The sequence below is a fragment of the Toxorhynchites rutilus genome, chromosome 1, assembly GCF_029784135.1.
Source record: "Toxorhynchites rutilus septentrionalis strain SRP chromosome 1, ASM2978413v1, whole genome shotgun sequence".
Classification (NCBI taxonomy): Eukaryota; Metazoa; Arthropoda; class Insecta; order Diptera; family Culicidae; genus Toxorhynchites; species Toxorhynchites rutilus.
Window position 1 is genome coordinate 50,481,379 of NC_073744.1, and position 16,355 is coordinate 50,497,733.

At 38.2% G+C, this 16,355-nt stretch overlaps 1 protein-coding gene across 9 annotated transcripts in view; it reads right to left on the bottom strand.

Moving 5' to 3' along the window:
• Nucleotides 1–7,782: 7,782 nt before the first annotated feature.
• The window catches only part of LOC129769812 (alpha-1,6-mannosyl-glycoprotein 2-beta-N-acetylglucosaminyltransferase), a 210,435-nt gene continuing 201,862 nt past the window's right edge, over nt 7,783–16,355 (bottom strand). For all 9 annotated transcript variants that reach the window (XM_055772795.1, XM_055772403.1, XM_055772636.1 and 6 more), the window contains one exon: nt 7,783–9,479. In XM_055772795.1, the coding sequence (XP_055628770.1) occupies nt 9,257–9,479 (223 nt within the window). In that variant the 3' untranslated portion in view covers nt 7,783–9,256. The remainder of the gene's footprint in view (nt 9,480–16,355) is intronic.

Consider the following 16,355-nt stretch of genomic DNA (forward strand, 5'->3'; position numbering starts at 1 on the left):
GATGTAGGAAAGAACCAACCACTCTAAACAATATCCAAAAGCATTGTACTCAGCTAGTAGCTAAAGTTGATGATTTGCGCGAACTTGTAAACAAACACGAATCAATTCTAACCGGTATGAAGACTGCTGATCCAGAAAAAATTGAATCCATCCTTCTGCCGCGTATCCTCTCTGCGATGAATAATGCACTCGGCAATAATTCGAAAACTGTTAATACTGCTAATGATGAGGCCACATTCTCTGGACAAATGCGGACGAATAATGCTTCTTATGCTAATGTTACGCGCAGTTCAACTGTCATAGCTTCAAGTAAGGCAACGAATACTGTCACTGAACGTGTACCGTCTATCTCAGATTCGCAAGATATTGCTCGAAGCCATGTATAGTGATCCCCGATTTTTGAAATTAATCGTTCATCCATTAATCGAATACTTATCAGCAGTTTATTATTCGATACGATTAATTGCTCCAAATAATCGATTAATCGATTAATCGTCATACTGAGAGAAGTAATTAGTTAGACTAATATATCTCATTTGTTAGAAAGCCATCTGGAATCAAAAAAGTGTTCATTCCGCCTGAAAATTAATTATTATCTTTTACGCACCCCTAAACTCGTGAACGAAGGTCATTTCGCATCGACGGCTTGAGCTTCTTTTAGGAGTTTAGGAGAGCGTCAAAGATAATGATTGATTTTCAGAATAAAACTGCTGCGGCCGTACGGTTTTTTTGCTCTGGGTTTGGATCGATTAATCGACGTAAATTATTCGTTCGCTTCGATTATTGGTTGTGCAGTATTCGTTCGATTAATAATCGATTTCTATAGGAAGTATTCGATTAATCGATTAATCGAACGATTATCGGGGATCACTAGCCATGTAGAACAAGGTGGTCTGTTGCGTTCTGGAAAGCGCCGATTAGCACTCCCATGCCCAATCATCACTGCATCTAACCGTACTTTAGATGTTCCCCAATCGTCCAGCCCAGCAGTACCCTGCACTCAAGCTACGAAATTGGCTACGATTTCCAAAATCGAGCAAACTGTTCTTTTCAAGCCAAAGAAAGACCAGCCCGCTGAGGAAACGAAAAGTGCGTATGTGCAGAATTCGATCCAGTAGCTTTCGCCGTGAAGGATATTTGGCTCAAGGAGAATGGTGAAGTCGCCGTGAGGTGCGAAACAAATGACTTTGCACTGAATCTCGTCAAAGCAGCTGTTGCTGCGTTCTCGGGAAAATACAACGTGGAAATACAAAAACTGCTCAAGCCTAGAATCAAAATCATCGGCTTCTCCGAGGATATGAGTGAGGAAGCTGTAGTAATAAACCTGAAAAAGCAGAACAGCTTAGATGATCAGTGCGAATTGAAAGTTGTTCGAATGACGAAAAACGAGAAACGAAACCAGATGTCAGCCACTATTGAAACAGATGCCCGTGGTTATGATATTCTGATGAAACTTCAACGCGTAAATCTGGGATGGGAAAGGTGTAGAGTAATCGACACAACCAATGCTCTCCGTTGTTTTAATTGCTCAGAATTCCGGCACAAGGCAGTGGATTGCAGAAAACCAGCGTGCCTCCCGAAATGTGCCGGCCATCACATGGCAGAAGAGTGCAAAGCAGACTTTGTAAAGTGCATTAACTGCCATCTGGAAAATACCAAACGAGCCACAGGCGAATTACTTAATATTGCCCATGCTGCCTGGAGTAACGAATGTCCACTTAACCGAAAACGTCTGAACAAAGCGAGACAAAGAATCGACTTTTCAAGCTAGCGATCCATGAATGAAACAACCGGCGAGGGTTCATCATCATCGATGGATATGAATCATCAGCCTGAAGACTCAGCTGGTCCAGGTAAATTCTTGACCAGTATATGTCCATCCGAAGCGAAAAAAGATTCTGCACCTGTTCTCAGAGGAATTCAACCATTCCAGTTTCTACCGGTTAACTCTATTGACCCGCTTTCACCGATTGATGTAATCTTCCAGCTTGATGACTCGGCTGGTCCAGGTAAAAATTCGACCAGTATATGTTCAGCCGAAGCTTCGATAGATACTGCACCTGCCCTCAGAGAAACGCAACCATTTCAGCTACTATCGAAGGACTCGCTTGCTGGTGACCACCCACGTGATGCTCCAGTACCAGACACACCCCTCCACATATATTATCAGAACGTGCGAGGATTACGGACGAAGATTGACGAATTCTTCATCGCGGTATTGGACAATGAGTATGACGTCATCGTTTTAACCGAAACATGGTTGCATGATGTCATCATGTCTGCTCAACTATTCGGTCATGATTATAGTGTGTACCGCAAAGACCGAGATCCAGATATTTCCGGAAAATTCTACTCTTCTCTGTGCACTGCTTCTGTTGAAACTGGTCTCGAACATTTGTGGGTAAACATTGACTGCAATGCCCAAAATGTTTGCCTTGGCGTCGTGTACATCCCCCCTGATCAGGCAAGAAGTAATTCCACTATCGAGAGTCATATCAGCTCTATTTCTGCGGTGGTGTCATCGCATGATATGCGTGCCGTACATCTCCTGTTTGGGGATTTTAATTTGCCTGACTTATGTTGGCACACTACACCGGAGGGCTATGTTCGTCCTGACCCTTCTGAATCAGTTTCGCCCAGTATTGCGTTCGTCGATGGTTTATCCTTGTTGAACATGGAACAACTGAATGTAGCGAGGAACTGCATGAATCGTACCCTTGACTTAGTGTTTGTGAATGAAGATACCCTAGCGATGTGCAATCTCGTTGAACCCCACGAACCACTGATACCGATTGATCCGCTGCACCCTCCTATCCTTGCAACTCTGCGATGCCCGGTCCGCATCGTTTTCGCTGAACACGTCATCGAGATTTCTCGAGAGCCGATTTTGAACATCTGAACGAATCTCTTCTCTCTATCGACTAGTCGCCTTTATACAATGCATCCGATGTCAACGAGGCAGTTGAGTTTTTCACCACCACCCTCACGCGACTGTTCCTTGAATTTGTACCTCCTTCTCGTCCGCGCCAAAAACCGCCCTGGTCTAACCACTTTCTTCGAACTCTCAAACGAGAGCGTGCCAGGGCTCTCAGGAAATTTTCCAGAGAGCGAAACTTAACCACCAAAATAGCGTTCAACACTGCTAGCTCCAAATACAAGCATTACAACCGAGTGCTCTATGCCCGCTATGTAGAACGGAAACAAAGAAACCTGAAAAATAATCCCAAAAGTTTTTGGGCATTTGTAAATGAGAAGCGAAAGGATACCGGGTTGCCGATGAGCATGTTTTTAGGGAGTGAAACGTCTACTACAACTGAAGGAATATGCAACCTATTTGCCAAACATTTTACCAGTGCATTTGATGATACGGTAATTACTCAGGATCAAACTGACAGTGCTGTAGGGGACGTGCCTCCAGGAGCGATGAGTTTGAGTATTAGTGAGTATGATGAGGAAGATGTTCTCGATGCCATAAGGAAAATGAAGTCGTCTACCATACCTGGACCGGATGGGATTCCTTCTATTGTTCTTATTAAATGTGCTCGGTCGATCTGTGAGCCGTTAAGATCCATCTACAACAAGTCGCTTTCGCAAGCAGTATTCCCACAATGCTGGAAAAAATCCATTATGTTCCCAGCGTTTAAGAAGGTCCACAAGAATGATGTAATGAATTACCGCGGCGTGACGTCACTATGTGCAGGATCCAAATTATTTGAAATTCTGATAAGCAATGAAATGTTTCGAATTGCAAAATCATATATTTCCCAAGATCAACATGGTTTCTTTCCGGGGAGGTCTACAGCTACGAACTTAGTACAATTTACCTCGTTGTGCTTGAAATCCATGGAACAGGGAGGGCAAGTCGATGTGGTGTACACGGATCTAAAATCTGCGTTTGACAGAGTGAACCACAAAATCCTTCTGTCCAAGCTAGACCGCCTGGGAGTTGCGACGAATCTCGTAAAATGGATGCAATCATACTTGACGAACCGTCAGCTTAACGTTAAGTTAGTGACTACCGAATCTGAACCGTTTACTAACCCCTCCGGTGTCCCACAAGGTAGCAATCTTGGATCATTATTGTTCTCCTTGTTCTTCAATGATGTCTGCTATGCCGTGCCACAGGGATGTCGAATCATATACGCCGATGATTTCAAAATATATTGGCACGTGAAGTCTGTCGATGACTGCAGGATGTTGCAAACGATCATTGACATTTTTGCGAGTTGGTGCAGGCGAAACTATCTGATCATAAGCGTGAAGAAGTGCACAGTCATCTCATTCACTAGGAAGAAAACCCCTATTATCTGGACCTACCACATAGGGAATGAACCATTGGAAAGGACACACGTTGTGAAGGACCTCGGTGTAATGCTGGACTCAGAGCTAAACTTCCGTGAACATTATGACTATGTCATCAACAAAGCCAACCGAAACATAGGGTTCATCTTCCGGATATCCGCTGAATTCCGTGACCCATACTGCTTAAGATCTCTGTATTTCAGTTTAGTCCGGTCCACATTGGAAACAGCGGTTGTAGTATGGAGTCCCTTTCGCACGGTATGGATCGAAAGGATTGGGAGAATAGAATCGAAGTTTCTGAGGTACGCATTGAGATTTCTGCCTTGGCAAAACCCAAATGAGCTCCCATCTTATGAAAGCCGATGCCGTCTGCTGGGAATGGATACACTGGAGAAGAGACGGAACATAATTAAAGCCACATTCGTCGGAAAACTTCTTCTTGGCGAGATCGATGCCCCATGGATTCTCGCTCGAATCAATATTAACGTTGTACCACGACCACTCAGACAGCGGAGTTTCCTTCGACTTCCACCACACCGAACAGATTATGCTCAGCACGAACCAGTTTCATCTATGTGTGTTCTTTTTAATTCTTTTTATTATTTGTTTGATTGCAATGTGAGCTGTAAAGTTTTCCGTGATCGAATTTTAAATGTAGCTTAAGTGTAGTATTCATGTAGACCTTGAAGTCCGATGGATGAATTGTAAAACAATAAACAACAAAATAAACAATAAACAATTCCCAACTATGAAATTAAACTGAAATCTCAACTATGAAAGAATTATTGAGCATTCCTTGCGAATTTTTGCCTTAAATTGACGATGTAATTGCATTCATTTGAAAGATGAGAAAATTTTGCGGGAACGAGCTTCATTTTGTTGATAGAAACAAACAAGCTTATCACATATTTTTGGCAGAAAATAACCTCGAAAAATTGCAACTTTTTGAAAAAAGAAAAACAAAAAAAAATGATTCTACACGAAAAATTATACAAACATTATTATCCTAAGACCAACTGTTCTCGAGATAGAACAAAATCTATATAAAATCATATTTGATGAAAAAAGCCATATGTTTAATAGCAAGAAAACTCAACCATAATGGAATCGTTTAATTTTTATAGTTTTGGGCAATGAACGTTTAAGCATAACCCCTATCTACAAAAGTCTTAGGATCATAGGAAATAGCTCGGTCATTCACAGTTTACGTGAGTTATTTTCAGAATATGTATTTCAATGAAGAAGAATGATATTAGTAAAACTATATGATGCACTCTCAGGCAGCTCAATCCGTTTATTGATGAATACGGAATACTAAAGTTATTCACGTGGTATGTGGACAGCCCAAAGAAGATTCGCAGAACGCTGCCAGGACCTCAATTTTATCCCAAATCAATTGGAGAGAGTGTACCATTTGCGGATAAGACTGTTGCGATGGAAAAATTCGGCCAAAAAGTGCAAAAGTTCAAGAAGGAAGTGTTTAAAAATATGAGTTCAAGAAGAATTGATCTGCAGCGTCCAGAAAGTGCACAAAGACTACTGTGCAGAATTCGATGAGTGGAGTTAATTCTGAAGCTCGATAATTCTTTAGAAATCAACAATAAGCTTGATTTTTTTTCATTTCATTGCTATGTAAACTTAATATTGTTTAATAAAATTCACTTTTGTAACTTTTGTTTTGTTTTTTCCTGGAAGTTTTCAGTTTTATTTCGATGTTTGAATGTTTGAAAGCATTTTGTCGCTTACGTCTCCTGTACAAACATGGGCAGTGCTGTTGTGACAACTTTTCCACACAATTCGACATTTAGCTTCATGTTTCATTGATGTGGAGCGAAATGATTATAGATGAAAACACCTAGAAAGGGTGAAATAAACATACTTATCATTATCAAGCTTTGGGGGAGAATGAGAGGCCCATCATCATCATTGTAGCAGATAGTGGTAACCATCCTAATTGTAGATTGCTCTACAGAAATCATTATTCATTCTTCGGCTGGAACTTCCTCTTCTTCTTTAATAGCACTAACGTTCCTAGAGGAACTTCGGAACGTAGTATTACTTGCGTCATTTTAATTAGTACTTATTTGAGATTTCTATGCCATATAACACGCCTTGAATGCATTCTGAGTGGCAAGCTCTAGAGAATACGCGTGACCACAGTGCAATTCGGAGGAAATTTCTTTGACGAAAAATTCCCCCGACCAGAGAGGGGAATTCAGCCCAAAATTCAGCTAATTTCAGCCCAAAAAGGTTAGAATGAGAGGAGGAAAAGGTTTCTGAAAGTAACGTCCAAAGCAATCTTCGCTTAGGCCTCATCCTTAATCCATTCATCGATGCTGGAACTCTTGTTAGAAGAGAGTTGAACGTTGTATCGGACAATGTAGAAAAAAACTAAGAATAGAATTACAAGTTTCTGCCAAAGAAGCAAAAAAAAAATCAAGGGATTATATCCAAGACACGACCGCTTAGGACGTAGGACTACGCAATCTTTTTTTTTGTAATTTGTTGGTTTATCATTTCGGATATTATTTGCGAATACGTCGAAATTTCAAAAATAACTCTTTAGTAAAATGTTCCGGGGACCATGAAAAGGTTTAATGGCTTGCCTGGTTTTGTAGAATCATTGCGAGAAGCAACGATTTTTTCTTGCCCTTGCGAGAACAATACATTAATTGGTCATATGTCGCATTTTGTTCATTTATATCAATGCACGCACTGAGTGTTTAACGAGAGGCACCTTTCGAGCATCGCCATTCAACAAGCATTAAACACGCGTCTAACAGATGCACACAGTTGCATCGCGAGAATTACCGTTTACCGTCAACATTTACCGTAACCGTCAACAAAGCTAGGAGCTTGTTGAATCAAAACAGGGCCGATGCGCACGAGAACAAATACGGATGGCAACTATTCCAGATGCACTTCATGTGGAATATTCGCTCACAGCTCGAGTGGAAACATAAAACACAAAACGAGCAGAATAAGCTGCCTTTGTTGTTTCGGGTACAGAAAGATTCTGAGAATTTTCCTCAGAAGAGATGCAATAATTATACGCTAGCAACGACTTACTTACTATGCAAGGGTGGGTGTACTTCGCAAATATTCTTTTTTCGCTATCCCCCTTCGTTGTTTCTATTCTGGCGGCTACATAAGTTGGCCGTTATTGACAGCTCCGTTCGGGAAAGCTGGACAGAACAAATGTATGAGGAAATGGGAATGCTTCCAATTTTCACCAATTTAAACCATATACAGACTATGGGATTGTAATGTATAGCATACCAAACAAATCTTAGAAAATTTCCGAGTCGATTGGTATGCGAGTCGCTAAAATCCGTTCGCAGCAAAAATAGTTATAAACGTTAACTTTATTTCATAAAAACGTGACCTGTTTTCAGATTTGGCCCCCTAATGTAAGACGTAGTCCTATGTCAAAAAGCAAACTAAGGAATTTCGGACATGCTTTATTGTGATATGCGCTAGTTTTCGAAGTTTGTGACTTTTTGTTTATTACACCTAATACAAATTTTGATTTGATTTTCAAAATGTGTCAACAATTTCATGTTACCATCTACTGTAACGAATGGATACACTGGATGTGTTTCAATTAATAAATAAAATATACTGTCTGGGCATGATCAAGCTGCTTCGTTAGATTACTAAGATTTGCCATAGTGGCGTTCTTCTTCTTCTTTCTTTGTATTTAAGAGGCTTTAAACTTTGCAGTTCATTCGCCTCTATGGTGGCGTTCAGAAATTGGAAAAAATATATATGTTCTAATTGCTCAACAAAAAGTTCTGAAATAACAACGTTCCTAACCACTAACTAATTAAAATGCAACAACTTGGTTGGTCCAACAGTTGATGACTAGAAAAAAGTATTTGGGAAACGATAAATACATAATATTACTGCATCTTTTTCTGTATTGTTTTTAAAACAATTACTCTATCTGTGCGTCTTGAAACTGTTTACGTTTTGCTAGCGTTGTGTGTCTTTCTTTCGTTTGCTTACATTGAATTCTGGTACTACCAAAAAGGTTCGTGCTCCTTTCTGTGTCAATTTTTGTTCTTAGACCTCTAGAAATATTACTGGTTCTACTTTATTGTGGACATTATTGTTTTCTTTTACAATAGTGGTAACTCTGTTTTACTGTTCTGTGATCTGGAGGATCTTTAATTTGTAGTTCTTAACCTTGGGCACTGCACACTTGGCTTTGTATGCTACGCTTACGAGAATAACTAAATTTAAAAAACTGATATTTGGGAGGGAAAGTTTGGTCTGATATTTCGAGATTTTTGTATAAACTGTGTAATGTAAGATAACAAGTGGCCTTTAACGTATACCGGGAACTGAATTTGACTCGTCGAGATAATGGGTGTGGTTCTACAACTTACTCCTGATATGACACAAACGAAATAGTGCAAGTTGTAGTAGATACTGTAGTCGATAATACTATTGACAATGGAAAACCACAATGAAATGTATATGAATATGACATCGAGGTAATGAACTGACTCTCTTTTTCACATCTTTGGCATGGCCAGGTTCTGTGCACACAGAGAAAGGACATTGTGGATAAATCAAGTTTTATTCCCTAGCATCTGTTTACGGTTAACACATTTTACTCGCCCGTTAACATATGATGAAATCATTGAAAAAATCTTCACATTCTATTTATTCTATATGGAACATCAATCATATCGTCACCCTTCTAGCATCGGTCTATACCATACCGCACTTCGTACAAAACACTGTGGGGTTCGTTTGTTCACTTCCTCCATCTTAAAATGTATGTTAACCTACTAGTCAGTTATATGTTTACTTCACATAGTACATATCTCCACTACCATCTTTTGTTTGGTTTCACTAAATATCAAATATAGTAGGACGTGTGTTTTCAAACATCATTCCAAGTCAGTCGCGCGCTCCCCCGCAAAGTGTAACCGGGCATCCCGGATTACCGCCCGATGAGGGTTATGTTGAAGCAAAGTTGATGGTCCCGCTGGTCTCCCCAGCCTCCGTTCCCTTTGCGGAGTTTTGTCTTTTTTATTACACTGGCGACCATCAGGGAGATCGATTTGGGGTACAGCTGGCGGGAACGACGGGCCACCCGCAGCACCTGCTGTACCTTCGATATCACCTGGTTGGACTCGCAGTTGCTCTTCTTGTGATGCACGCCACTGTTCCGTGAAGAGATTTAATATTAGGTTAGGTGTTGAAATGGTTCATATGGTATTGAATCGATGATTTGAGATGCGGTGAATTGTCATGATTGAGGAATGATGAAATAGTTCTATTGCTATGAAATATGACTGCACTTTATGGACTGGCGGACTCATAGGTCAGTTAAAAATATACCGACCGGAACGTAAAAGTTTACATTGATCGCCACAGGACTATGATCATCGACTTTTCATTATCATGACTGAGTGTCGTTAATGAGGGGGAGCTGTGGTTTTAACACTCCTATACTCGCGCGTTGGTCTGTCAGACCGAGAAATCAATAATTCGTTCATTTCTCAGAAAATATCAACACTACGGCTTTGCGATTCTCTCTAGCTTCGTTATTCGTCGTTCGTCATCGTTTAGCGTATCGCATGTGTTGGTACACAGGGGACGTGTGCCACTTTTTTAACACTTTTGGTCTGACATAACGACGCGAGTATAGGAGTAACTTTTTTGGACAAATTACTTTTTTTCATATTCTAGAATATTGTTGAATTAAATGTATAAATTAATGTTAGTGGCGTGGAATATTTATTAAGTATATTGCATAAGATCATTACCGGACTATTCTTATTTGATTTCAGTCCCTGGATTGAACGGATCCATATATTAACTTTTCGTCGTTAGATTCATACGTTCAAAAGCAAAATATGAATATTTGACTTTCGTATGGTTATTCGGTAAATATAATGGTCATACATATAAACACTTGTGAAAGAATTTCACTTGTGGAAGAATTTTAAACAGTTAACTATAAACTAATCGGTGGCTTATGGTAATTTTCAACAGTTACAGTATCGGGGATATTTTTTTATAATAGACAATATTTACAAGAAAACAAGAAAAAGAAAACAAAGTTCCTAGAAAACCTTTTATATAATATTTTAATGCCTCATCTAAAAAAAAGGCATTAATTATAAGTTTACCAAGAATACAGAGACAAATAATATTAGAAATATGCAAACTTTATATTCCAGAGCCTTTATCATCTGGTAATTATCTAGAATACGTTATACATTCTTCTCTTTGATAAAAAAAAACCCCAAAAAATACGCAACAACTGCATGAAATTTAAAAAAATATGTTTGCTTCGAGCATGCAGTTTTGCTATGTTCCGATTGTTACTCCAATGAAACCACAATCGATCAATACGTTTTTATGTTATTTTTTGGCTCTTTATACTTCCATGAATTATATTCAGTAGCAGACTTTTAATCAATAACAGTGAAAACTTCGAATTTCGTTATTTGTGTTGGAGTATCAAAAATTACTCTGTTTTGATGAGGCTGAATTAGATGATTATTAAAACATAATAAAGACGAAGAAAACATATTTTTTGGAGTTTTTTCATTCAACCATACCCTCTTCTTCAAATAAATGCCAATAAAGCCTGAAAAATACACAATGACAACATTACAGAGAAGTTCTATTTTCGGTCTGTGACACCGTGCGCGAGTATACGTGTTATGATTTTGCACGCGAGTACAGGAGGGTTAACAAGCCATCATTGTTTTATTGAGAGAAACGTTCGACGAACCGCCCGTAAGCTGCATACGATCGACGCCATGAATGATAACATTATACACGTTATCACATTATAGGTCTTCATCGCTGCAAAAAAGTAATAAAGAATTGGTCTTCCCGAATGAACTTCCTACGAGTCGCCCGAAATGTTGCAAATCATGGCAATTGACACCAACGTTGGTGATTGACGAGAGAATCGACGAAAGCATCCAACTTTTTTCAGCATGTGAAAACAGCTTCTTCAATCAATGTGTTGATCTCGCATCATACGATACCACTCAGTGAGTGATCGAATCCGAACATGTGGTAGACAAGTTCATTCTGTCTCGTAAGTAGAAAGAACAGCAGCTCTGTCGACCAATGATTCACTCTTCATCGATCGGATTTGTGTGTGGATGAGACAGAGAAGGATCGCCAAGCGTTAATTTTCCTGTGATTGCACTAATCTGGGGCTGTCCACATACCACGTGGACAGCTTTAGGGGGGGGGGGGGGTTAAGTTGTTAAGACAATGTCCACGCTTGTCCACGGAGAGGGGGAGGGGGTATAAATCGAGTCCACGTGGACAGGAAGAATTTTTTTTTTAAGTACAACCACCTATACATTCAAAATTGAATTAAATAACACATATTCAAGAATTTCAAAACTTTTCGTATTTATAAATAAACGGTTGAGCCGCCTGAGAGCGTCAAACGATTTCATGATAAGCGTAAATAATTTTTCATCAAACATAATTTTACATACACTTTGTTATATCTCGAGAGTTTTTCAGTTTTGTTTTCGATTTTTTTCAGGATTGCGTGTGAAATAATTTTTCCAAGGTATTTTAATCTCATCAATTTCCACTAGTCGTCAAAAAATTGAGCCAGTGTTCTGATAAAAATATACGTGTAATTAGGTAGCTGATTCGGAATATTGCATGAGGTAATAGAGGATCATATTTAACGAAAAAATTCTACGCATTTGGTCAATTCTCAACTAGAGTTGTTGAACTTTTTTTGAGTCAAACTTTATGTCTTGAACTGACTCTAATTTAGAAAGTACGTCACTTAAAATAATTATGCTACTCATTTGAAAAATAAGAAAATTTTGCGTAGAATGCAGTTTTTTTTTATCCCTTTTGTTTATTTTAGGCTCATTAGCATTTTAGCTGTAACAGAGCCGAATTTTAATCGTGTACATGTCACATATTTATCATACCTATAATTAGCACATTGCACAGTTGCCATTTTTCGGCGTTGGAGTATTCCCTTCTATACCATTGCAAATGGTACATATTTACACAGTAGCCATTTAGGCGAAAAGGTTTTCTATTTGTTCTTCCATTATCCACAGTTAAGACTGGACAGCGGAGACAGTCGTTGATCCATTGTTGAGTTATTTATAGAACAGCAGCCCGATATTTCTGCAGAGCAGAGCAGTTGTATGGATGAATCGATCTTATTTCGACCGTGGATCAATCTCCATCGCTGATGATTGTTGCGTGGACGTAGTTATTCTGTAACAACACAAAGATGGTCAATGGGGGCCCTGAGTTTTGAACTCCCGATCGATCGCTTGCTAAGCGAACGCGCAACCAATGTGGCTACGGAGACCCCCTAGAATGCAGTTGTAAAACATTTAAATTAATGGAACCAAGTAACTTTTAGAGGTAAAGATGAAACTTAAATTTTTGTGCTTTTATAGGTTTTTATAAATTTTCCAAACATGCATGATACACTGGATTGTTTCTATCCACCAAATCGAAGCTGTCCAACCATTCTACAATTCTTTCCTTGACACTACACTGTTATCCTTCTTGTTATCTTGCAAAAATTTTAATGATTCACAACATAATTTATGCACAATTTTCTCAAATGAAAACAATTGAATCGTGCTAAGCAGTGTAATTTTCGAATTAAAGTCAGTTTAAGGCAAAAAAACGGTCTCAAGGGAAAATTGAATAATTCTTTCGTAGATGAGATTTACCCATAAGCGTGGAAGATTTTTTCATCAAATACGATCCTCTATCACCTGAAATTTTTCGGATCAGCTACCTAACATCTTGTATATAACAATATTTCAAACAGACATAATAGTTTTCGATACTTTATTCAATTTATGAGAAAGTTTTCTCAGCAGTTTAAACATTTCTTCATGTTTTTGAGGAATCAATTAACTTTCTATAACATAATTGATTTCACAAAAACTTATTTCAATCGGGCAGCAGATTTCAAACCAAAAATGGACAAATTTAAAAAAATGGGGAGAATCGGGGCAGCGACTGATTAATTTGGCGTTGAATTGTTCTTTAGTAAACTGTTCGAATTTGATAAGTGATGTTTTGACAAGGATTTAAGTGGAGGGAAACCAAAAAGCAATACAAATAACTTTTCGGGCAAGGTTAGTAAAAAATCAATGAGTCGTGAGTTTTCTGATGTATACCTCGACTGTGCATTCCGTCCGAAACCATTATTTTGTTCGAGACATAATTTTGCATTTCCTATTTTTTGCCCATTTAATGTTCGAAGAGATGCAGATTGAACGAAATGGGAAAACAGAATGGAATTTTATCAAGTCGATCAAAATATTTCGAATCGATCGAAATACAGAATAGGAGTGGTAGTTTTTCCCCGCGAGAAGTTTGAAAGCCATCAGACACTCAATGAAGAATGGTCAATAAGCAGTTGAAAAATTAAAAAAAAATATACATTGAAAACATTTCTAATACGCTATTAGTACCCTTTGAAAATTCCCGGAACTATTGCGGAAAAGGTTCCTCATTGCGCTGATGACTTAAAGTGAAGCAAATGTGTAAATGAATCGACATTTCCTGTGACCAATCGTACTCCGGAGTGGGCAAAAAACTACACTCGACAAAAAAAAAATTGAGGAGCAAAATGCGACATCGAAAATTTTGAGTGATTTTGGAAACGCTATAACTCTGTTATAAAATAATGCATTCGTCAAAGCAACAACTGGACCTTGTATAGAATATTTTCAAGTTTGCAGTTGGCAGATTTGACCATCGATTTGCGGTGCGTTTATTATTTCATGAAATATTTTTGATTCAAAATTAAAGGATAAACGAATCATTCGATAGAGAATAGCTCTGTAGGAAATAGTTCTACTGAAACTTTCTATGAATCAAATGAAAGCGAAATAATCAGGTTGATTGGATTGTTATTGTGAATATATTTTCAAAATTTATAGAAACTTTGAAAGTAATCTAAAAACGTTTTATCTCTTCTTGCAATGACTTTTGTCTACAACGCATATACACATTAAACTAAAATATGTACGTACGATATTCATAAACCAGAAATTTGTAGTTTGAAAATGCTGAATTTGTTGTCTTCATGTCATGATTTATATCGAAAGTACAGGCGTTTTGAAATCGCTTATAAATTTCGACCCTTTACTCCTCAATCCTTTATCAAATGAAGATCTTTAGATATCAACTTCAAGATGCTCTCTTTTCCATATTTACTTATTTTGAAATTCTTTTTAATTGATAGAAAAAAAAAACCAATGCACAAAAATTGTTCTGTTTGTTTTTGTGCGCTTCATAAACTCGAAAAGTTCGCCACTGATGGAGCTCATATTATGACACAATTTAAAATCCACTTCAAGGATTGTTGTTGCTATTGCCAACCGCTCAGGAAGCTTTAAGATTTTCAGATGGAATAAGCACACTTCTGAAGTAAAGCTGTGAGTGTAAATCACCTTTCTAGTATTGAATACGTTTTTCTATGTGGTAGCAACACATTTTTCTGCAAGTGTTTAAAAAATCGTGAACTAAAATTGTATCCGGTAATGATTTTAAATCCATTTTATTTCATTCGATTGGCGTTGTTCATGATCAATCTTAGGAATTGTGTGATGTAGATTCGGGTGCGGATTGTTCAACCGTATATTGCGCGTTTCTGTGTTGGTATACTAGATAACCAAAGCGTGGCGTACAGCTAGTAAAATTTGAAAAAAAAAACTTAAATGGAATTAAAATTTAATGTAAGCGCAATCCAGTTATTCCCTCAATTATTCTAATCAAATAAGCAAAAATGTCCACGTGGACAACAGGGGGAGGGGTATGAAAATGTCCACGCTTGTCCACGGAGGGTGTGTAAAATCGTGCTTTTTCTGTCCACGTGGTATGTGGACAGCCCCTTTGAACAATTATCATACCGACAGCAAGCGTTTTAGGGGCCAATGCAGCAAATGTCTGTGTATTGTGATGCATACCGTACAAATATTTATAAGCAGGGAACAAAGCGGCGATTTTTATTCGATCAGTCGTTTTGAATGTCCCCTACTTATTCTTGAAATTTATCAGTAAAATTTATCAGTTTATATGTATTTATAATACATATTTTAGATTAATGTGGGCTAAAAGCCCCCGCACACTACAGACTTTTTTTAAGCCGACAGTTTGGTCGGATCGGCCTACTGGTGCAAAAACCGACCCAACTGAATCGGTGTAATGTGCGCACATGTATACGTCTCCGTACTGATTGAGAAGCCGAATTAATGACGGAAGGTCCATCGGATGAATATCTCAACTTTTGTTGAACTGTGGCTCTCTCGGAAGGAAAACAACTTCAAGCATCACGTTGTAGTCTACAAGTGGTTTATAATATTAACGAGAATATATCATTATCTATAGATATTTTGTGTGAATGAATTGTCTCCATCGTTATAAGTGCTTCGACATTCATGCGCAGATACAAGAGCTCAAAGCTCAAAGTCTAGTTCATTGTTGGATGCAATGAATTCTTCGTTGCCGCCAGAAGAAAACTAATTCAGTACAAATCAAAACTTACAAATATTAACGATAATAATCACTAATTTTAGTGTTGATTTTCTTGTACGGATTAACCTGATGAATAAAATAAAGAAAACCTTTATCATTTTTGTACTTTTTTTAATACATAACCGTTGGGAAGGATTAACCGCCAGCAGTTTAACCGCATTTTGAAAACACTATGCCAGTGTACTAAAAAGCGAATTTCACTATTTCCAAAGGTATCTTCCTCGAGAAATAAGAGCTGATGAAGATCCCAATGAAAATAGTTTAATTTATTAACATATCTTTCGATGCCCACTTGTGTCTCTGCATAACTCTCCTCACCAAGGTTTTCAAAGTCATTCCATATGCATGTACTATTTTACTAATTGATGTTGCGCTGATTGAGACTCCAAAAAGGTGGGCGAACCGTTGGCGAGCTTCATCGATATAAAATATAGGATTTTTTCGGTACAAGTTGTTCAACCAGGTTCGTCTGTCTGCATCTAACTTTCGGAAAGTGCTCTATCGTGTGCTAAGAGCTA